This window comes from Symsagittifera roscoffensis, chromosome 8 (assembly GCF_963678635.1).
Source record: "Symsagittifera roscoffensis chromosome 8, txSymRosc1.1, whole genome shotgun sequence".
NCBI lineage: Eukaryota > Metazoa > Xenacoelomorpha > Acoela > Convolutidae > Symsagittifera > Symsagittifera roscoffensis.
This window is the reverse complement of record NC_087069.1, coordinates 39,303,932-39,328,383: the sequence shown is the minus strand read 5'-3', so window position 1 is coordinate 39,328,383 and position 24,452 is coordinate 39,303,932. Positions and strand designations below refer to the sequence as shown.

Here is a 24,452-nt window from a genome sequence, read left to right as displayed (position 1 = left end):
GATTTTGAGTCATGTAGCGAATTTGAGATCATGTCAAAACAGCCATACATACCAGAAGGGGAAAAATCGCTCATAAATCGCGGATACATTTTTTTATTGTGATCGGAAAAATTGGTGCTGCTTGCAAAGCAATCGGCTATGTTTAATCTTTTTGTGAATCTGTTTTGTTAAATAAAATTTCCGTGTAATTGAGATTGGTTGTTTGAGCTGAAATTGGTGCGTTTTTTTGTGTCGTTGATGATAGAATATATCTGTTCAACTCCAATCTATTTAGATGAGGTGAATTCTTTAATCTTGTGGTTAAAAATCGTATCTATGTAGCAATCTTTATAGCTCAATGTTGAAATTGTTGGTTATTGTTATGGGCACAGTATAATGGTGAAATTACTTTAGAATGAGAACAGAATAATTGAGAAATTATAACAAAGATGTTGATTTCGACTTTTGGAGTTTAATTCTGTGGGCGAAAAAATTTCTAATTATATTAGAGGATTTTTCAATGATGGTGATAAAAAACTTAACGGAATTGAAAATATCGTATCTAGTGGTGTGACTATTATTGTTCATGGGGACTTTAGTATCTTTACTTCCCGCATGGACGGGGAGTGCTGATCCAGTGAAGCAACCTTGCACTTACTTGCATGGGATTTAAAGGGTCGTCTCTAATTTTTGAGGAACTTGGCGTTCTTTTTAAAAAAAGTTTGTTTTTTGGAGGACATTGGACATTTCGCTTTCATTGATCGATGGCGCATTTATATATCTACTTTTTTTGGTGAGCTCCCTCTAAGTCGCTGTTTTATGTTCAGGACCGTGTGGAATGAAATTTAGCATGTTCAGGCCGTTGGGACAAGAAAATGATATGTTCAGACCGTGTGGAATGAGGTAATCCGGTTTCAGATCACCTAGAATGAAGGAAACCAGATTTAGATTGTATGGGCTTTAAAAAAACTGGTTTCAGACCTTGTGAACCAAATAATTGCAGAGCAAGACCGTGTGGACCATCTAATCCTTTTTAGGACGAAGAGGTCCAACAAAAGTTGGGTGCACAAAAAACAAATAATTGCTTCAAAAAAAATCAATACCGATTTCAAGCAATTACCAGAACAAGCGATTACCAATAGATTACCAAAAATTTTAACATTATAATTCATTCTAATTCATTACAAACGATTGTTTTTGAAACTTAGAAGACAGTCAATAAAAATTCAATATAATCACTCTTTATCCATGAAATTTTATTGCGGGTTGGTAATCGTTTAAAATTTTTAGGATAATGTCCTTCCAGAAACTATTTTTGTGTTCATAAAGCATATGTAAAATTGTTGCAAGCTTGATTTAGGTGTTTCAATTTAGACAGCGTTTGTTTATACGAATTAGATTAGCACTTAGATTAGCGAATTAGATTAGCGCTTGAACAGTAATTGTGTAGACAAAAAATTAGCCTTTGTGAATTTTTGTGTATTCGTTGGATATGAAGGTAATCAGAATTAGGTTTAAAAATTATTGATAAAACGGTGTAAAAAAGAGCTTAAAATACGAACTTTTGCTGAAAAATTAACAAAATTTTGAACGAAAATTTGAACACGCTTTCAATCAATTTATCTTGATAGATTTGCAAATAAAAATGCTTTTTTTTTTAAAAAAAATGAACAGATTGTCGAGAATTTTCTTTCATTCGCTGTATTCAAATAATTGATCAGTTTTTTTTAGCAAGAGGTAGTTTGAACTTTGAGTAAGATTTGATATTGATTTAGTTTTTTGCTTTCTTTTCAAATTTCTTGTAGTCGTTTGTGGTTTGCTTTTTTGTCTTTAAATCCTGGTAGAATTTGATGGCTTGAGGTATGTTTTGCGCAGATATTTTTTGTCTAAATTCAGTTCGACTTTAGAAAACAATTGTATTTGGTTGTAGATTTGGGCTTAGACTACTGCGTCAGTTTAATTTCTATTTCTTGGTGTCTAAAATAAGATTGCTACAAATTGTAGCTCAAGAAATTTCAAAATTTTCAAATAGTTGATACCAAGATTTGGAATTTTTTGATAGGTAATCTTTATTGACGATGTATATGCGACTGCAAACTGGAAAGATATGTTTTTGGCTTAGCGCAGCTCCTCGTCTTCACTTCAAATAAACACAAAAAATGTTTCCGGTTATACCTTTTTGTTTGACGTCGCAAGGCTAGTAATTTTTTTAACTAGCAATTTTTATCGGAAGTTTTTAAGCCATTCGAAAACTATTGTTGCGCTTGGCTCAAATTCAAAAAATAATTTTACTTGTGATCATTTTTCAATAGTTTATGGGGTTTTATAGGATGCCAATATGGCCAATTCCTAACAATTATTCGCCATGTTTTCTGCGCTCTTAACGCATAAACGGAGATTCAATCCGTCTTAGAAATAGTTCTAAATTGGATTGAGACATTTTTAATCCATTTTATACTTTGCTACATGAAAATTAAATCTCTGTCTATTTTTCATAGCAAAAGAGGGGATTTTTATAGCATTCTGCTCTTATTTTTATGATTCTTTTTTAAAAATTTCATCAATTGTTTTAAGTTAAGCTATTCCATAGAAATCAAAACTTATTCGGAATTATCAAAGCTTCGTCCTGATACGAGCAATCTTGTTGTTTATTCAAAAACAAATTTTGCAGAAAAGCTTTGTTTTTATTTTAAAAAAATTACGTTAAAATTATGATTAGACTTTATTTCCTCTGGATTTAAATCTACGCATCGAGCAGTTGAGCCATGCAAATTGAAAAACATGAAAACAGCGGAGATCAAATATGTCTACAATATTTTCTCATTAGCAAAATGAATACCAGCGTTTGCATCCGATTTAGACAGCATGAAATACAACGTGTGTTGTAGACATCACCGTTTTTTTGCTGCTTTTTGCCCATATTTTAATTTTCCTCTTTTTTGCCCGTTTGGATACGTATTGGAAATTTGAACGCATTGTATGAACAACTAGTGGAGTAGATTGAAAGCGATGTGAATTTTGACTATAAGCTCACAGCTTATCGGGCTAAATTTAGATTTTTGAAGCTCCTTTCTCTTTCATTTTCTTGCCTCGGTTGCTTGGGAAAATAAAACCGATGTCAATTTAGATTGCAAATACAGCGCATTGTGTAGTTGAGCAAAATATAGCAAAATATAACATAACCACAAAAGAAGGTGTGTGACGGTATACCGTGCTGGTTGTGGAGCTTTTCTTTTTGCCCCCCCCCCCCCCCCCCCCCCCCAGTCCGACCCCCTATTCCTTTTCCCGCACCATTTAACGCTTCTATAATGAAAAACACGAGAGAAGCAGGAAAAAGAAGGCACACGCATGAGATACGATATTTGCGATTGCACCATTTCAATATCCTTCTTTTCCTGTTATCTGAATTCACAGCACAGCACGCATCAAAAAAGTAGAAATGTAATTTATAAAAAAACACGAAGAGAAAAAGTGTAGAGCTATTTATGATGTGCGAGTAACGCAGAAAAAGCTTATAAGAAGTAGCTATAAAAAACCGCCGAAATTTTCTTCGTTTTCTTGAGCAGAGAGGAGTTAAAATTAGAAATAAATCACAACAGGGAAAAATATTAAAAATTCATCTACACGAGGAAAAGTATTGTAACGCTATGATGCACGTAGCCTTTTTTCATCCCAATATAAGGCTACATACCTTTTTGCGCGCATATGTAAATAAATTCGGGAATGATTAAAAACACGGGAGGAAAAATAGTAATTTTTTATCTACTATGCTAGTTATACAGTATAATTTGACGCTGTATGTTCTTTCATTTTAGATACGTATATTTTTCCAATTTCCCTGTCTATAACATGTAGCAGCAAAGGCTATACGCAAAAATTTCCATTTTTCTTGTTCGGGTAAAATTCTTGTCGAGTCTTACTTCGGTTGTATTTCCAACAGTAAGTAATTAAAACGTCATCGTTCAATTTGTGTTCCGAGTATAGTAAAATCAAAAGAGTGGGAAAAAAAGTAAATTTTTGTTCATTTCACGTTGATTTGATAACTATGAGTTCGCATTGATTGAGTAGCGTTTTTTGGTCCTTTTTTAGACCTGTTTTATTTTCGGCTTAAACCACATATACCAGAAAAACTGAAATATAAAATACCCGAATGCGCGTTGCCTATTGAGTATTGGTATAAAAGAAAACAGCGGGTCATTTTTTTTTCATTTTCATACAGTCACGGAGGAAATACGTACACAAGTTTACATATACAGCTAAATAAGGAATATAAAGCCTCTGTTTTCTAAGCTTCGTTTTTTATTCAGTGTTTTGCTTTTTTCATTTCACAGGAAAAAAGGAAAAGCCAGCAAATTTTTCCAAGCTAACTAAGCTATAGCAAATCGCTTTGTTAGAATTTTTGTACATGCATTGCAATTGCTTGTATATATTCTTCATAAGCAAAGCACATCTATGCACCAGTGGAAGAAAAATATATTTTCCGTTTTAAAAATTCAGGTCTAAAAAAAACGAGAAAAATTAAAGCGTTCTCGTGCAGTGTAGTGTTCAGATATCTTCTCTTTTAGCGCTAACAGAACCTTTTCCCATCACACGGCAAAAAAGAAGAGGAAAACCATATAAAAAATTATACCACGGAGAGAAAAGAAATTTTGTTGAGGCTGCAATTTACCATACTCTTTACATTTTTTGCTTTAGCAGGAGAAGAATTTTCCCCTGTTTCCTCAAAGTAGTTCTTACTCTTTTTTCTTACTCCCGTAATATATTTAGAGCAATTTCTCTAGCACAACTGAAAAAAAACGAGTTTCTGTTTATTGCGTTATTTACTCCTAGTTACCGACTCGCGCTGAAAACGAGCAAATAAGCTTGCTCCATAGAAACTAATTTGCCCTTTTGTCTGTTTGGGAAATTGAAAAATATCGATTATTCTAAGCGTTTTCCTTAAGGAAGTAAAAATCTTTTACGATTTCCATAGCTGTGGATAAATTTTTTGCTGAAGTTTTCTTACTTTACCGCTTGTGGTTTTACTTTATCGTTTAGCGAGCAGCAAATTGGTTTACCCGTTTTTCTTCATATTATTCACGTGGGGTTTTGCTGCTCAAGGTATTTGAAGCAGATTTGGCTCAAAGGCGAAACAGTTTGACGACAGAAACGAAGTTTTCCAAAACGGTGAGTTAACTTTACCTTTCAAATGAGAAATTTTTAAAACTGAAAAAATGACCTTTTCTTTTTGAAGAAAAATAATAATAGTTTCTAATAGCAGACTAATGTTAAGAAAATCGCTAACTTTTTCAAGACCGGCTACATATCCCAACTTAAAAATAGCAACTAATTATCCTTAATTATACGAAATCTGCGCCGTGGGAATTTTGGAGCAAAATTCTTCAGTTTTACATTGCCTCCGATTAATCGCGAAGAAAAATTTTAATAATTAGAATATTTTTTCCACAAATAAAACGGAAATGTTTCATTTGTAATTTAAATTTTTTTTGAAATTGAAATTATGAAATAAAAATAATAATTTCAGTAAGCACTTGCATTTTTGCTCACTTAGTTTTGCGGCGCTGCAAACTATCTCTCCATAGAATAAATTCGTGAATGATTTTTGGTTTCAAAATCACACCCAAAAATTGTGAAGATTTTAGGAGAAGCGTTGGTATCATTTCAAAAACAGTCAAACCAGACTAAAAAAATTCGGTTTTCAAATTTAAGAAACGTTATTTCCCCACATAAAGCAAGTATGTCCTGATTGAAATTGCATCGCATTTCAGATGAACAAATTAATTGCGGGAGGTATCAATCAACTAAGGAATGTATCAGTCAGAATACATAAAATAACTATGTTGTAACTGTGCGCATCAAAGGTTCATCAAATATTATTGCAAGTCTGAAGACATTGATGGTACGCTGATGCAACAATGATTAAACAGCTGTTTTGTCGAGTAAAAATTTGATAAATGGATGAATTTTTGCTAAGCAACGAATCGTTGATGTTTCATCGAAAAAACTTGTTAGAAAAAAAATCGGTATTGCGCTTTGTAACTTGCGCTTTCCATATGAAACGCCGTGATAACACTTGATCAGATCAAAATTTTTTAAAGTATTGGGTAATTTCTTTGAGTGCTCCAAAAAGGTTGAGCTAATGTTATATAACTATGAAAATAACAATCCAGAAGTTTACTCTTTTGAACCAATGGAGCTCTTGATTGAATAAATCTGAGAGATCTTTTTCTGGTACGTATGGTCTGAGGCAAGCAAGTCTCCTAATCATCAATATTTCAGTCACGATTCATCGTTGAATGATCAATTTCAGTCGCATCTATGTTTCATAGAGCAATCATATGGATCAACTATAAAGTGATCCATTAATGGCTCAACTTTATAGTTTAAATCTATGTGTCGGCGAAAAACCCAACCATAAAATGTAACAATAGAATTAGGAAAAAAATTTGCGCCCTAGATAAATCATAGAAAGAACATTGTTAATTATTACATAATTCGGGTGCTGATGGATTTCATTTTGGAGCGGAATTTCAGTAAAGGATTAATAGATTTCCGTGGGCCGAGTTTCGAATATTTTTCTTCTTGGCCTTTTAGAAAATTTTGATCAAGTTACTGCGTTTTTTGGCGCGCTCCTCCATCAGATTTAGTGTATGTTGGAGCCGAAAAGATCTTTCGATAATTTGGGTAGTCAGGGGTCGAATTTCTGAGGAAGAGACGGGTGTCTACAATACACTGTAGAGAGGTGTATCTCTGAGGTAAGGGGGGGGTGCTTAAATGCAAAATTGATGAGCTCTTTTCTCTTGATTTACAATGTAAATGTGGACTCAAGTAAGTAAAAAAGATAAGACTTTTAAACAAACGAAAAAAAGACATTTTCAACAACCGGGTTGATATCACAGAGAAAAGTATTTTTGATATCAGTATTTTTCCAGAACTTTAACTGTAAATTATCATTTCTGTATCAGTACTCTTACAGTTTTGTTTTCATGCTCCTAATTCTCTGATCAGATTAAAATCAGAAGTTTTGTTCTGTTGTTTTTGAAATTACAAAAATCAGAGATATTGTTTTGTTGTTTCTTTGATCAGAAATCGAATAAAAAAAGTAAGAAGTAACCAAAACAGCATTTTTTAAATATCAAAAATTTGAAAAAAGTCTCAAAAAACTAAATTCCATGATGCGATTTCATAGGCAAAAATGCGATTTTAATGAACTAATGTGGTTGGGCTGATATTATTGTTTAAACTTGCGAGAGCAGGTGTCTTGTAATGGACACTAGTTTTTTTTTCCCGTAGAAACTTCTCGTACACTTTTTCTAAGACATTGATGTTGCTTTCCCAGGCCCAGCAACCTTTTTCAAAGCTTGAAGAATCTTTGAGAAATCTTTTAAAAAAGTCTTTAGAAAACTTGGCAAGATCGTGTCAAGAATCTTGAAGGCCGGTTAAATCGTTAAGAGAATTCCAAGGATCTTGAAAGCAGAAACCAAGATTTCAAAGAATCTTAAATATTTTTCTAAGAGTTTTTTAAATCCGGGGATTGCGAGCTCTTAAAAACAAAAGGCAATAAAAATGGAAATTTGATAAATCAGAATTTATGATCTATAAAATGAAATATAAAAATCATGAGAACATAAATCAATTTGTTGCCAGCCATCTTTATAAAAAGAGTAACTGATAGCTGTGTATGTAGCACAGAAAACTTTGAGCACTTTAGGACTGCAAAAGTGTTCAAAAAACACAAAGTTGATTTCAAAATTTTTTCAGTTTTTTAGCAGAATTTTGGTCGATTTATCGTGCGTAGCGAATTGATATAAACAATGAAAAAAAATGAACTTGCTGTTTTTGGTTGGCTTTCCAACTATCCAACTAGCTTAGGGATAAATTGTTCTGAATAGCAAATAATTGCTGAGACAGATAACTTTTTGGAAAAAAAGTTCTTTCATTCCGCTTCACGTCATTGTTACATCTCCAGTTTTAACCGTGGCGTAATAATATTTCCCGTATTTTCTGGGTCCATCCATACTTTTCTCTTCTGGCAAATACAAAGCGTGCATCTAGAAAAAACTTAAACAGCTATATCTGTAACTGTGCTGCTCTTTGCGTAAGTACTTAACCAAACTGAGAAGAGATTTTATTCACCCACCATTGATAACAGATCTATATATTTACCATTTTTTATAGATTGGTCAGGTTTTAATTGCAAAGCCATGGCATTTTCTGTTGTAAATAGATCATGTTTTCTTCCTGTGCGAAGCTACGAGCTCCTAGCTGAAAATCTATACCATATATATTTATGATCATGCCATAATTTCCTACGATACCATATATCGAATAGAAGTATAGTTTCTGTAAAATTCAGATTTTTGCGTTTGTGGTTCTCGCTTTGTTGCATATAACACATGCAGCCGCACTTGAACGTATGGAAACGATTTAATAAGAAGGAATACGAATTCCATGTAGTGAAACGTCTCTCCTATAGTTATGTAAATGGTATCTTTATGCATAGTGTAGTCGTAAAACATGGTCGATACCGGAAATTTATAGAAAATTGATTATTTATAGTAAACACTCGGGCGCTAAGCTTTTCGACATTATCTAGACGTTCTAAGTTCCCTTTCAAAAACTGTGGAAAGAAATCTCTATTTTGGAATCTTTTAGTTGTCGGTTGGCTTTTCCTTGGTGTGAATATTTACTATATTTAGCGTGTTCCAGAAATTGAATTGCAAGTAAATTTAGTTTGAAGATTTGAACCATTTCGAAGTCCAAAAATAGCGACGCACTAAGTAATCAATTTACATAAGCCGGTTTCAAAACTTTAACGCGACCGGACCCGAAAATACTCCTAAACTGCAGGTTAGTGTATTTCGTATTTGGCGTATTTGTTTTAGCATTGGCAACTTTCACGAATGCAAACTTAAAACTTGTACATATTCTAGACTTTCAGTCCCCTAAAACGACAGGTTAAACTACTAAATTTTGGTTATTACTAAATAGTGATATATGTTCCGACTACAATTTAAAAGTTTGAGCACTATTAAGAAGTAAAACCCACTTTGTAAAACACAGTTTCTACTGAGGCCCATTTATAAATAAGGCAGACATTTATGTTTTACTGAATTTGCATTCTAATTTTGACAGAATTAAGACAAATTTACAGAAAACAATTTATTTATTTGTCGATATTTTTTGAGCCCCTGAATTTATCATAAGCCCATTCATTGCAAAGCAGGTAGTATAACTATTTATACAGATTTTATTGTTTTTTTTCATTATTTTAATTTTTACGAGATAAACAAAAACGTTTTTAAAAGTTCGCGAGAAAACTACAGCGCTCGAAAAATTCTTCATTAAAGCTATCTTTACGTCAATCTTCTAACTTTTCCACCTTCAAATTTTCTCCTTTCTTGAGCTTGAAATGGTGAATTAATTTCCCATCAGGTAGTGATACTGAAAATTCCTCACATGAATACTAATTTTAAATAGGTTTCCTTTTCCTTTTTTAGATGATCGAATTCCGAATTCATACATTATATTAGCATTTTTGGGACAAAAAAAATCATTTTTCTCCTAAATGCTTGTAGCATTTCTGCTTTCAAAAAAAATATCCGTCGTTTTTCCATCGCAATTTGTTGTTTTTAAGCAGTCTGAAAACTGAAAGGAACTTAACAAGACATGGAACAAAGATTTCTGTGTCAGCTTTGATATAGTACCCAAAACAGCAAAGTGGAAAGTTTGATGTTTAGCTTGTCAAACTAAATTGAAAAGTTTGGAAGTTTGCGTATTTTGGAAACAACGGACTCAGCTCTCATTAAGAACTTTCCATAACTGTTTTACCGTAAAAAAGGTTCCCAGAAAATTTGCTATTTTTCAAAAACAAATAGAAAAATAAAAAACCACAAATCTATTCTTGATGAAAATTTTGCAATGGGTAAAACGTTAGAAGCATGAAAAAACTATGTCTTTTTTTTGGGTATATCATAAATTAAAAACCTTTCAGTGGTTATCTGATCAATATCTCAGAAATTTTCATATGACTTGTCAGGGTTGGGTTGAGAGAAGCCATTGGAAAAAATTTTTGTTTACTCGAATTGATAGCAAGTAAAGACAGCAAATAGAGAAAAAAAACTACAAAAGAAAAAACAAAAAATGAAAATTGCTTTACGCTTCTCCGGTATCATAAATAATCAAAAACTCTATAAAAAAACCTGATTGCAAAATTAATTCTAATGCTTACTTTTCGACCATGCCGCGACTAATTTTTCAACCGACGCCACTAATTTTTCGACCATACCGCGACAACTTTTTCGACCGCCGCGACTAGTTTTTTGACCGCCACGACCAATTTTTCGACCACCGCGACTAATTTTTTTGACTATGCCGTGACTAATTTTTTGACCGCCGCGACTAATTTGTCGACGGCCGCGACCGATATACGTTATTTCCAGAGTTTGTCCTCGACATAAAACTTTGACCAGACTACACTATGGATTTATGGAAATTTCCGCAACCGACATCGTCGAAAACTTAGTCGCGGACCTCGACCCGGGTTTGAAAAATCTTAGAAAATTTTAGTCTCTCTTTCCACACTGCGGACTAAAATAAACAAGATTAGAGCTAAATTTCCGTTAAGAAATTTAAGAGACAAGGAAAAAGTAAAAAAAAAGATGAAAAAGTGAAAAACGAAGAAGTTCAGATCAGTGTTTCAGTCTTTCAGAGAGAAAATTTTGATTTTTTTTGGGATCAAAGTGCGACCATTAGGCATCTAATATGATACCACGATTGATCAACTACGAGCTGTCTGTGAGGTAAAAAAAAAAATTGACTAGAAAATCCAGGATCTACGCCATAGTTCCTTTCAGTAACTTTACGTAATGTGGTCAGAGCAGAAACACGAATTTGAAAAATCTTTACATGTTTTTCCACAAATATTACGGGGTCTGAAAAAGATAGCATCCGCCAAATATTGTAATTATTCTGAAATTATTTTAAAACTTAAAAAGGGATTATCAAACGTGATAGAACTGTAATATCACGTTTGATGATCCCTTATTAAGTTAAAATAGACGCAGAATAATTACAATATTTGGCGGAAGCTGTCTACTTGGGACCCGGTAATATTTGGGGAAAATTGTTTTAAAGGTTTGGACAAAAATAACTTCGTTTTGATATTCCATTTGTACTAGCTCACTATAACATACCAAATGACAATTCCAAAAAAGGCAAGTCAAATTCCATCAAATCAAACAATTTTAAAATTTCTTCTGCTATCACAGCACTTCCTTAAAATAACTACAAAAATACACAAATATAAATAGCTATTTTCCTGTTTCAGGTGATTTTTATCAGAAGTGAAAAGCGGAGAAACTGCAAATAGACCAATCGTTACTTTACAAATTGCGAGTCAACAACAGACAGAAAACTACCGCGGGGTTTCAAAATAAACAATCAAAACAGCGCAAAAAAAAACTACAGAGGACGGACATCAGCTACAAAAAAAAATCAGTTACAAACATTGCAATTGCTGATTATCTGTTACAGTTACATCAATTACTGACTATTGGTGTTAATTCGTTTTAATTGCTGCAAGTTATAAATCATAGTTATAACAAGATATAACTAGTTTTTAGTTATAATGGGTTGTACTATGAGCGCCGAAGAGCGGGAGGCACTGGAGAGGTCACGTGCGATTGAGAGGGGACTGAAAGAGGATGCAACTTTGGCGGCCAAGGACATCAAACTGCTGCTTCTGGGAGCAGGTAAAGAGTTATTATTACTTCATCATTCGATTCAGGGGCGGATTTAGGGGGGGGGGGGGGTTTGGTGGGCGGAGGGGTACACGCTCCATCCCCTCACGTATTCGAACCAATGCCGACCCAAAGGGTCTCTTCTTTGTACTACCTTGAGATATCCATTTTTGGTGACGAACACCAAAAATCATCTAAAGGCGCCTTCGGCGCCAATATATAGTAATTTTGAAGGGGGAGCGCGTTTTTGGCCTTTTTTAAAAAATTTTGCTTGCGGCGCAGAATTTTTATCCAAAACAGGATCTTTTAAGCGCTTTGGGAAAGCTCGAAAAATCAAATTGGTCAATCTAAAAAAAGGTTCAAAAATTTTCGAAATTTTTTTGAAAAACCGCCCCCCCCCCGAGAAAATCTTAGATCCGCCCCTGATTCGACTTTTGTTTGTTTTAATTATATAGTTATGTAGCTATTAGTCATAAGCATATATAACCCGGGTTGATGTGCTCGAATTATGTTACGACCAAATTCGGTGGAATACATGGATGTCGAACCCACAGAATAACTCGATTCCTGATCGAACACAAAGTAGAAATTAAAGCATGGTCGAAACAGATTCGAAAACAAAATATATTCAAAACAATGTCGAGCACAAAGTAGAACACAAATAGTGGTCAGAACAAAGTCGAACAAAACTCGAATACAATGCGTGGGAAAAACAAGGGCGAACACAAAGTGTGGTCGAAACATGATCGAACACAGTCTCGAAACATAGCCCAATTCAAGATGTCGTCTAAAAATAATCTTAGACAAAAGCCTGAGAAGCAATGTTTTGTCAAAAAAGCAATTAATAATGAAAATTTGATGAACTCAAAAAAATCTGATTTTTGCCACATCCAAATGGAATAACCTGATTAATCAGAAAAAAAGTTTTAAAGATGTCAAAACAAAAAGATTCAGTTTAGTATACTAATTGGGCATAAAAAACATCAAGTTTGATAATAAGTCAGACACATCTTTATAAGCATTTGTCGTTTTTCGTAAATTAAACTCTGATGACAGTGATTAAATTAAACATCAATTATAATATAATTGAAAATCCTTTCAATGGATTCTTTTTGATAAATTTAGTTATTTACTTATTTATTTATTATGTTATTTACATAAACAGTTTATTTTCATAACTGTTCATTTAGTGTTTTTGGAAGCTTTTTGTTGTCCGACTATTGAAAATGAGGAGAAACTTTGCATCCGGGCGTGTGGGTTGAGCGGTATATCATATTGAAGCCTTTTCAGTCGTGATGTGAACAGCAAAAAAATATTTTAAAAAAACACGTTTGCGTTGAGAAAAACTGGTTTGGCAATACTGAGTTTTGGTCTAATTTCGAGCTAGTGAAGCAATCGAGTATCGTTCATTATATATAAACATTGTTCATCTAGGTTCGGAAAACATGTTCTTATATTTAAAAAAAAACCTTTTTTGTAAGCTTCATTTAGCGCTTCCTTGGCAATAAGATCTTTTCGAAAAATTAATCAAAATTTTAGGCAAAAACATTGGTGACACTTTTAGAAATTTTTTGAAAAAAATTTCCCTCATCACACCAGGCTCAAGATATTGAAACAAAAAAGAATTTTTTTTTGTGAATCTTTTAATGTGATCGGAACATTCTGTGCTAATTGCACTTCAACCGGCTATCCTTGTTTTGTCCTTGGATTTTCTTTTGTTGCGAAAATTCTGAAATTTTGATTTTTGTGTTGCAAAAATTTGAACAAAGTATATAAATGCCAGTCCTACGCCCAATTTTCTTTTCAAAAATTTTTCATTTGACTGGTTTGAGCCTGTCAAGTGAGCTTTTAAAAATCATAAGGTTTACAGAATGGCTAGATTGTACTCATTTTGTAAACAGTTCTTGTCGTAAACTTTTTGCGCTGTAATTCAGGTTTTCAACACATATTTTTGTATCGCTTCATATTTTTTGCATTACCATCGGCAAACGTTTTTTCTTAAATTGCCAAAAGTAGCTTTAATTAGCCATTTTACTTGATAAAGTTTGATCTTTCTGGAGCCGAATCTACTGTCTACTCTAACTCCATTTCAGTGGAGAAAAAAAAACGAATAACCCAAGTTTTGACATTTCGTAATAAACTGATTTTTTTCCAGGATTTTTGTATGAATCTCGCTGATAATAAATGGACGCTATTGAGGATCACGTCTAATAAAAACCACATATTAAAAACTCAGGTTTTTTTGATTATTTTGACCCTATACTTTGCTTGAAAGGGTTTTCTACTTGGAAAAAGCATTTGATTTTTAGTTATTTGTAATTTTTGTATCGCTTCACACACGGAAAATAGCGTAAACTTACAACCATTGAAAAACTTGATAGTGGAAAAATATTTTCAGCGTTTTTGTATAGCTCTACTTATTTGGTACAAAAACAAGAATTTCCTCTTTTGCGTCATTCATCTCATGTAGTGACCAGTTCAACTATATATATATAAAAAATCTGTTCATTTTTTATTGAAAAAAGCCTAAAAATAGCTCGGACTTAACAATTGAATTAAGTCACAATTGGGAATTGATTAATCGGTTTTAGTTTTTTGTGAAAAACAAAAGGCTGAAAAAATGTTCGCTGATTTTTCATTTGAATTTTTTTTGGTTTACGCACTAAATAAATCAAATGACATTTGCGTGACTTGAATTGGGTTCCCGAAGAAGTGATCTAATTCAATTGATTTTTCTTAACGGGAAGTCATAAATTCAGCTCAAGATTAGAGAAACAGAATTCATTGATGACTGATCAATTTTCCAATCCCGAGGGAAGAGTTTGTAGTTTGCAAAATTGGCGTGCAATGCTCTATCATTTGGAACGGGGCACGCTTTTAAAATAAAATTCAATTTAAATCATGGTGAATTAACTCATTGCATTCAATAGGCAAGTAACCACCAAATGGAATTGAGCCAAAACATAAGTTGGTTAAAATACACCCAAAATACATCAAATATTAATCTAAAAAGTCAAGGCCGCAAAAATATAAAATGAAAAAAGATACTTACCAAATTAAATTATCTGTGAAGACGCCACAATAGACTGTTAATTTATGATAAAAAGTTATTGTGACTTATTTATGCCCTTTTTTTCTTCTTTTTGTCTGTCATCTTAAGCTTCTTAGTCTAAACAAACTGAATGATCAAAAAGAATTAACATTTCAACCCGAAGCCAAATTTGGACTTTTATTTCAACAAAACCATTGCATTTTCATAAAAAACTTTCATCTCCCAAAATTCAATTCAGCCCCAAGCCCCCACCCTGGCATCACAAAAGTTAGAATGAATAAATGAAAATGGAACAACTAAAGCTAAAAGATGCGTCCAATCAGTTTTACAAAAAGAAAGCCGTAAAGTTTCTGATGACATGGAGATTAAAAATATCACTCTTATTTATTCACAAATCAACAAGGAAACAATCGCAGGAAAATAGGTTTACAAATAAGGATATCTTTAACTACTCCCCCACCTTTGCTAAAGGGGGGCATTCAAAACTAGTTTGAAAATTCGCATATGCTTAACCGTTGAATTAGTTCTTTATTGTGGTTTTCCGTTACTAGATACCCAGTGGCCTGCGCACAAATTTTTTCTAGGGGGGCAATTTTGAAGTTTTGAGGGGACCTTTTTTTTAGGTCGACCAATGTGATTTTCCATGTTATTCGAAAATACTATAATACCATATTTTGTCAAAAATTTTCTGCGCCGCAGGCAAATTTTTTTAAGAAAATGCAAAAGAGGCGTTCATAGGCACGCTCCCACCTCAAAGCTCAAAGTTATTCATATTGGCGCCAATGGCGCCTTTAGAGAAGTTTTGAGGTTGGTTAGCAAAAAATGGATGTCCCTTTGAAAAATGTGGCAACCAGAATTGAAAAGAGAAGTGGTCCCCCCACCCTCGGCATGCTACTGTAGATACCAAAGAGGGATGGGATATAGCTAAGTGGTTGAGATCCCAAATATATATGAAATCATTAAAAAAACACTTAACGGAGAAATTCGGATTTCGTCAACATCAAAAATAGGGAATATTTCATTGTTTTTTGTCCCTAAAGCTAAAGTGTCATCAAAGTAAATAATAAAATCTTCATTTTTTACCATATAAAAAAGTGTTCATGAACAAAATTTTTTGTTTAAATCCAGTTTACTCACGGATCAGAAAACAACCCGCAGCGAAACTGGAAAAATAATTTGTCTCATTTTTAAAATCTTGGGGTCAATTGAATCACCTTCACGCTGTGATCTCCACGTTTGCAACAATTTTTCAGTTCACTAGTTGAACAAACAATCTATTTAAATTGGGTCAAGGCATTTTTTAGGCTTCAATGACTTTTCCAGATTTTCCTTGATTTCTTTCCTTGAGTCTACTTCATTGATTTGTCTTTAGTAGATGAAGTCATTTTGGGCAGCGATGCAGCAAACTTAGTCCATTGATGTTCACTTTGTGGTCAACTGATTGCTTCTTTGACCTGGGGAAATTAGAGTCTGCTGGGGAGACGTTTTTTCCAATAATTTGCCTCGCTTGATCAAAGAAATTTTTTTTATATATATAAATTTTTTGTCGTTTACCCAGCTACTGGGGCCAAAAATGGAAACCAGGTTTAATATTAATAAAAAAAAGCGTTCAAGAGAATATTGAACAAAATGATGTAATGAGTAGACATGTTGTAATGCAAAAATGTATACTAATTGTTTTGGTAAACGATCATGATGGGAAAGCTCCATCTATTATCTAAAAGTTAAGACAAAAAATTACAATTATTGTTAGACAGAACAATTAAATTTTGAAAAAAAGGCAGTTAGAAGAAATATTTACGAAAAGCATCAGGATTTATTTCGACTCAACTACTAAACACTTTATATATCAAGCAGGGGCGAAATTAAAGGGGGGCTGACGCCTCCCCCTCAAGGATTCGACCCCTGCCGGAACAATTTTGTACTTATACCCCCTTTCAACTATTTTGAGGTATCCATTTTTGTCTGACGGACCATACAAATTTTCTAAAGGCGCCTTTGGCGCCAATATAAACTAATTTTAAAGTAGCGCGCCAAAAAAGCGCAATTTTATGGTAAAATTCTTCCTAAAAAAACATATAGCCTTTTTGGCCAGTTTTTTCAAAGTTTTGCTTGCGGCGCAGAACTTTTGGCCGAAACAGGCACTCTCTAGTGCTTTGGCAAAGCTGGGAAAATCAATTTGTTCGGCCTAAAAAAATGTCGACAAAATTTTTGAAAATTCGCCCCCCGTCAAGAAAATCCTAGATCCGCCCCTTGTATCAAGTCATATTTCGCCTGAACCCAGCTATCTGGTAATCCATGGTTGAAATTACTTAGTTGTTTGCTATCAAAGATGTTCACTAGTTGCATAAAATTTGAGAATGAAAACTGCAATCAATTGAAAACAGTATCATTACGAGGCCAAACAGTGCACTGGATCAGGCGCACTATTTTGTGTCTTTATCTTTCTGGATTCCAGAGACAAGTCCTTGAGAACATTTCAAAATGTTTGTGGATTCCGCGTACAAATACCTGTCGCGTAAAATTTATCGCACATTAGTTTTGTTGAGGATTCTGCAACGAGCGAATATAGATAGTTGTTCCGGGTTCCGCAAATGTATGCGGATTCCAAAATTTTAAGTGGATTACGAAAACTTATGTAGATTGCGCCAAAAATTCGCGGATTCAGCTTACACTTTGCGGATTCCACTTACAGTCGCGGATTCCACGACAACTTAGGATTACTAAACAATTAAAAAATTCTTTGTTTATGGATTCTACAAACTGTACCGGATTCGGCAAAATTTGTTGTGAATTCCGCAAATTTGCCTGCTTTTGAAGCAATTTTCAGCCTTACATTAATTTATCTATTTATCCGTGGAATCCAAAATAACAAAGAAGATCAAAGAAAAGTAGCAATATTTCGTATTCTGCGACAAATCTGATTTTGGCCTGTTGCGGAATCCGCTTACAATTCACAAAAAGCACAATTTGGCCTCGCAATAAAGTTTAAATACAGCAAATGAGCTTTTTTGCATAATTTGAGTATACTCAGATGCTTTGAGTTACATTTTTTAAATAACAAATAAGATTTGATGATTGGAATATGAAATAATCGAGGCTTGATTTTGTCCTTCTTTTTTAGAGATTCAAGTTTCACTTGGGAGTAGCAGAAATAAAAAGCCCCGGTAAAATGAAAACAAATTATTGCACTTCTAAATTAGGCTGCGTTTTTCTAATGTCATTTGGCTCCAAAATGGATGACAAATTTTCCACCCAAGTCCTTGAAATGACCGAAAAATTTTAGAAGGGGCTCCTGAGACTTGTTTGGCAGCAAAACATATACGAAGTCTACGCAACTAAACATACGCTATCCTTGTTATGAATAATAATTGTTTTGGTCAGTTATGACTCATAATTCACGAAAAATAATCATAACTCAGAAGAAACTGTTTTCAGAACTTTACTAAACAGAACAACGATCTCCGTTTTTTTCCTCAAAATACTCGTTTTTAGCGCGTAATGAGATGAGAAAAACATACGAATGCGAAGAACTGTAAGGATTTAGGCATAATTGACAACTGATATCTTCAAAGAAAGAATAGAAAACATTGAAGAGCCGATTGTTTGGCTCGAAATGTGCTAATAGGAAACTTAATTTCGACCTATTTTTGTTTCTCAAGTATTCGGAAAAAATTGAAAATTCAGTTCAGGAAATCAAAAAGTGTTCGCTGTACTCAGTAGAACTTATTTTAATTATTTCACTCCTGTTGTCAAGTTAAGAGGTTAAGAAAAAGAAATGGGCCAAGATTAAGTTCACTTTTGAGCCAATTGTATCTCTAGGGAATCTTAGATGCAGATGTGCTCAACCTAAATGGAAGGGCGCTTAGATATGAGGAAAAACGGCTCTTTTCCAGTTCCCTTCTTCGATTTTATTTGCAACTCAATTAACAAAAGTCAAGTCAAAATGACTTTCGATGTTCTAAGCTGCGATAAAAAGTGCCAGCGTGAACAATTTTTTTTTTTCATTTTTTCCATTATGTAAATTGCAGTATGAACAATTTTTCAACGAATTATGCAGCAATTTTACGAGGATGTGGTAAACTTGAAGGGCCTGAAAACTAAAACTGATCACACAGAAAATCAAATCTTTTCGAAAGCTGATTTGATCTTTGATTTGAAAACGGATGCATCCAACAGTTCTAGTTTCTAAAACAATAGTCCTGTAAATTGAGGGCAAATTACTCAACTAGATAAGACAGTGAACATGAACAAATTCTATTTTTAGTTACTTAATTTCGCATGAATTATCTTTAAATCACCTCTCTTGTTCATAAATAAATCTGAGCTTTCTTTAATTTTCGGGAAGTAACTTGATAAAACTGCGTCCCTTTCTAGTTAAGTGAAAATAAAGCCATCAATTATTATGTCTATCTCTTGTATTTTGAGCGTGACCTACTTTCAATGACACAAAGAACTATGACGTAACAAGACGAGAAAAAAGACGTAAACATATATTTTTTTTCATAAAAAAATTAAAAAATGACGAGCTGGATATAATTATAACAAACTTCGTTCACCTCGGCCTCTTTTTTCAGTTACGATATTGATGAATCACTTTGTGATTTTGACACATGAACCAAAAAAGCTTCGCAAATGCTATGGATTTCATTATGTTACTTACTTAACATTCAAATAAACATACTCTTCGAGACGAGAAAAAAGCTCATCAGCCTGAAAAAATTTCATTCCCAAGATTAAGTGAGAAATTTTGGAAAGCTTTTGGAAAACTTAAACAGTCAAAAACTTCAACTCAAAGTCATGTCAGATGCGGTGTGTTGATTAAAGTCATTATTTTTTGCAAAATCAGCAACTCGGAACATTGTGCAACTTGCACAGCGAAGGATGTCTTCATTATTTATCATATTATTTTCCGCTAGGTTCAAAGTCACGCGTAAATGGTAAGGTGATTCGGTATGCTTTATCATTTTATTTAAGTCTTAGGTCTGACATCAATTTAATGTGCCCCGACCATTTTAAACGGGGAGGAAATTTGTATTCGGGTGTTTCAGTTTTTTTCTTTCTTTCAGTCGTGATTTCCAAAAAAATCTCCCACTGTCGAGAAAAACTGGTCTAAATTTTTTGATTTTTTTTTTCAATTTCGAGCGATCGAGTAACGCTCGTTATATGGAAATTAGATTTTAAATATATTTTAAGCTCACAAAACTTGATTTTACTAATAATAAAATTTTTTTGGATGTTTCTTACAGCGCTTATCTGACAAGGAAAGGTTTCCAAAATAAAGCACTACAAATAACAAGAATTTTTTTTTAATTTTTAAAATTTGTTTTTTCATTTTTTGTTTGGTATAAACTTTTTAAAAACAAATTTTGTCAATCATGCTGAATTCACTAATTCTCTACGCGATCGTATAGTTATGAAAATCACAGCACTCACTAAAAACGACACTAATTTGAGTAATTTAAAAACTTTGTTCTAATGAAAATGGTCGGAATATTCTGTGCTACTTGCAAAGCAACCGGCTATCTTTGTTATGAATTACACAGAGGCGAACCTGCGCTTCGCAAACACTTCCGAGAACAGGACCAAAAAGCAGCTCTAAGCATAATAAGTCTAGAAGAAGCAAAAACTCGGGTACGTGTAGGATTCGAATGTGCGACCTACTGCATTCGGGAGATTTTTAGTCTCACGCACTATCCACTCAGCCACACAAGCTTAACAACCAACAAAGACTAGTCACAAATAAAGCAGCTACATATGCTATTAGAATACGATTCAGCAAAAAAGGCACAAAATACGAATAAACTCAATTTTGCAAGTAATATTTTGGAATATAATTAATTGAAGGCATCTACACTAAGTTTGAATTCAACATATTGCAAAGCATAAACCCACGTTATGTATAAATGATGCACTTCAAAAAAAAATTGGGAGATAAATTGAGTTGGAAAAAAAAGAAAGTTCGTACTACTACACATTGCTTCTCAAGTTTAATAATTGTTTCGGTCAGTTATGACTCATACTTCACAAAAAATAAATATAACTCATAACAAACTTTTTTCAGACCTCAAATAAACAGAACAAAGATCTTAACTAAAAGATCTTTTCAGACCTTCACTAAAAAGAACAAACAGAACATCTTAGGTTTTTTGTTCAAAATAGTGTCGTTTTTAGTGCATAATAAGATGATAAAAACATACGAACGCGTAGAACTGTAATTAGGCATAATCGACAACTGCAATCTCCAAAGTATGAAAAGCAAACACGACGGTGACAAAAATTTTAAAAAATTAGAAAACTTTCCGATTTTTTTTGCAGAAACGTTTTTTTTTCTTATTTTTATTGCCAGCTGGAGCGCTAAATTAATCTTCCAAATCTAGTTTTCTTGGAAAAAATTTAAGGTTTTCACCATTTAATTGAAATGAAAAGTTTTCGTTTATAAGATTTTATGCTCGCTCGAAATTAGACAAACTCAAAAATTAGAAACCTATTTTTCTCGACTTTGGAAAAAAATTGGAAAGCGCTTGAATATGATATAAAACCCGATGGTTATTTGTGGTACCTGATTTTGCGTGGGAAAAAACTTGAACAACAAAAAACATCCATAGATTAAGTTTCTTCCCATTTTCAAGGGTCAGAACAATAAGCACCTTCAAAAAATCGAAAGTCGATTTGGTGTATGGATAATATCAGCTGTTGTTATTTTTGTTTGTTTGTTTCAGGAGAGAGTGGGAAAAGTACTATAGTGAAGCAGCTGAAGATTATCCACATGGACGGGTATAGTGAGGAGGAGTCCAGGCAGTACAGGGCAGTCGTTTACTCAAACACCATACAGTCCATGGTAAGTGATAGAAACATACTGTCCATAGTAGGCCATAAAACCATGCAGTCCATGGTAAGTGATAGAACCATACTGTCCATAGTAGATCATAGAACCATGTAGTTCATGCCAGACCATCCCGCCTCTTCAAGGTGGGAACGGTTACGGCAAAATGGATGACATCATTCTCCTTCAACCCGCCACCCTAGCAGTTCAATCTTCACACAATGATCAATTTACAACCTATGAACTTTTCAATAACCCACTGAAGGGCTTTTTCGTTTCTTTTTATAAAAAACTGATAAACAAGATTGCATGCTCAAATAATTGAGCCAAAATTTCAGAAAAATTATTTAGTTCCAATTAATTAAGTTCAATTTCACGTTTTAATGGGTTTTTCTGTCTTTAAGCTGGAGCAGATCTATCTAACCGTCAAATTTTTAGGAAACAAAATTTCTCCATAAATTACCATTTCTAGTTCACTGTTCAGTGATTGACATGAAAACATGAATATTAATACCCTCAAAACAAATGTCAATTAGTAAAGATGAGTTAAATTAGTTCACTCAAAACAGTGAGTACGTTCTGTCAGTAGAAAACAAAAAAAAGAATCATAATATCGTAAAAATCAATGACCTTTTATGCAAATTAACCTTTGTATCAGTTAATTTTTTTCTTATATTGAAGTAGAAAACGGCGGTAACTTCATTTAACAGTGATTTTCCTAATACCAATGCGGTTAGGCACTTCTTTTGTCACTTAGATAGAAGTTTTTGTTGCAAGTCCATTATTTTTGCGGAAGCAGCGTGAAAAATCTAAAGGGCAAATTAACTGATAAAGTTCACTGATTTACACAACTGACACGCTTAATTTTTCTGTTTTTTAATGTTACTGAAAAGCCGTTTTAAATGTTAGTGAAGTGCCGTCAATAAAAAATTCATAAGTGGTAAAATGATTTTAAAAATTTAAAAAAAAACGATTCAAATGAAGAATGAAAACATACTAATGAAATCATAGTTCACAGAAGAAAAAAAATTTCTAAATCAGCCGTAAAATTTACAGCCTTTATCGTTTTTATACTAAAATATCCCATTATTTGTGCAAAGCACTATAAAGGAAGCATTATATGTTGTTTTTTCAGGCGACGATGTTGCACTTTTCAAAGTTTTTGAAAAATAATTGTGTTAAATTGAATCGGCAAAAGCCCGCATTGAATTGGATTTGAAGTGATTTTGAAATTCCCCAAGCTGCACATCCCTTTTGTAGGCAGTGACTTCAATTCAAATAACTTTCCTTATTTAGATTTGATAAAATTATTTAAAATGAAGCGTTTTTTTGTCAAGTGGCGATGTTACACTTTCTAAACATTTTGAAAATTAATTGTCGACAGTTACTTGAAAAAAACGTTCAGACTATAAATAACTCATAAAAAATAAAAAAAATACTTAAAAATCAGTGTGTTCTTTTAATTTTTGTCCAGTGAAGATAAATTTAAATAACTCATTATTTGAAAGAAGTACTTAAAAATAAGTGATTATATTATTTTCTGTCAGGTGGCGATGTTGCGAGCGATGGAGACACTGGGGATAGACTACGGGGACCCGAAGCGGGAGGATGATGCTAAGATGGTGTTCGACATAGTGAGCAGGATGGAGGACACCGAGGCATTCACCCAGGAGGTCAAGGACGCCCTGGTCAGACTGTGGACCGACAGTGGAATACAGGTAAGAGCAGCAAGTGTTCAGCTTAGAGACAGTCAAACTAGCCGACTATTTGGTTAAAAAATTCAATTGAACTTCCAAATACTTTCGTTCATCTTGAAGAAAGTCAAACGGGCCGACATGTTGTTTAAAAAACCTAACATTAACTTCCTAAAATATTGTTTTTTTTTTCAACTTCTCCTCAAGTGACGGCATTGTCGTCGAAAAGTTAGTGAAGTCTGTTAGCATTAATATGGTTATAGATTCAAAACTCGCACATGTACATGTAATTTGAAAGATGACTTTTGCAAGCCAGGGAACAAAAGCATAAATAATAAAACCTTCGGGTTAGGCCTATGGCTTACAAAAAGAGAAAAACAAATATCATAAAGAACTGTTCATTGGAAGTTCGCATGCAAGAAAATCAGTCAAAAGGTATCAAAGACCTATTGTACTATAATAATTAACATGTAGTCTTCTTATATAATAAATGAAAGAAAAATAAATGCATTAAAGAATGCCGGTTAAACCGAGTCTCATGGTAAAAAAATAATTTCATAAAGAAATCAACTCCAAAACACCCTTTTTGTTGTTTTTAGGCTTTTCTTGCTGGTGCTTTCCTATAATTTGGTTTACATTTGTGGTCAAAGACACTGAAATTAGCTCTAACAGAAAAAATTTCAGCAAAGCTCACTTTCACGATTTTCCTTTTTCGCCAAAACAATTTATAGCTTATCTTAAAGGTCAACTAAATTTAGTCTAACTTTCGTATATTTTCTATACAATTGCTTTCACGATTCAAACAAGGCATTTCAAAGAGATCAAAAGGACAAATGGAGCAATTTTTATTTTCACCCTTAGGCAGAAAAGAAGGTTGAAAACAATGAAATGTCTGTCGATTTGGAGCTTAGATCGAAAATAGAACTACATATCTAAACGTAGGCGTCTTATGCCATAGCAACTAAGTGAAATTTGATTCCTTTTTGCCCTATTTTTGCAAAGAATACGTCAACTTCAATTAACCGACTTTACAATACAATGAGAGCCATTTGCTACCTTTTAATCAGTCAGTTGTTAATAGCTCAAGATGCTAATAGTACCATTGAGCTTTCCTGTCACTTTAAATTTATGGGAACGGAGACAAATCAACCATTTGAAAA

At 33.4% G+C, this 24,452-nt stretch overlaps 1 protein-coding gene across 2 annotated transcripts in view; it reads left to right on the top strand.

The window, feature by feature from the left end:
• The first annotated feature begins 3,804 nt into the window (after positions 1-3,804).
• LOC134853318 (guanine nucleotide-binding protein G(o) subunit alpha-like) overlaps positions 3,805-24,452 on the top strand; it is a 42,373-nt gene continuing 21,725 nt past the window's right edge. The window contains exons 1-5 of one of the 2 annotated variants that reach the window (XM_063869293.1): positions 3,805-3,918; positions 4,545-5,145; positions 11,309-11,732; positions 21,495-21,613; positions 23,146-23,316. In XM_063869293.1, the coding sequence (XP_063725363.1) occupies positions 11,609-11,732; positions 21,495-21,613; positions 23,146-23,316 (414 nt within the window). In that variant the 5' untranslated portion in view covers positions 3,805-3,918; positions 4,545-5,145; positions 11,309-11,608. Of the gene's footprint in view, positions 3,919-4,544; positions 5,146-8,936; positions 9,206-11,308; positions 11,733-21,494; positions 21,614-23,145; positions 23,317-24,452 lie in introns of those variants that run through there. The other variant, XM_063869294.1, reaches the window with a different exon arrangement.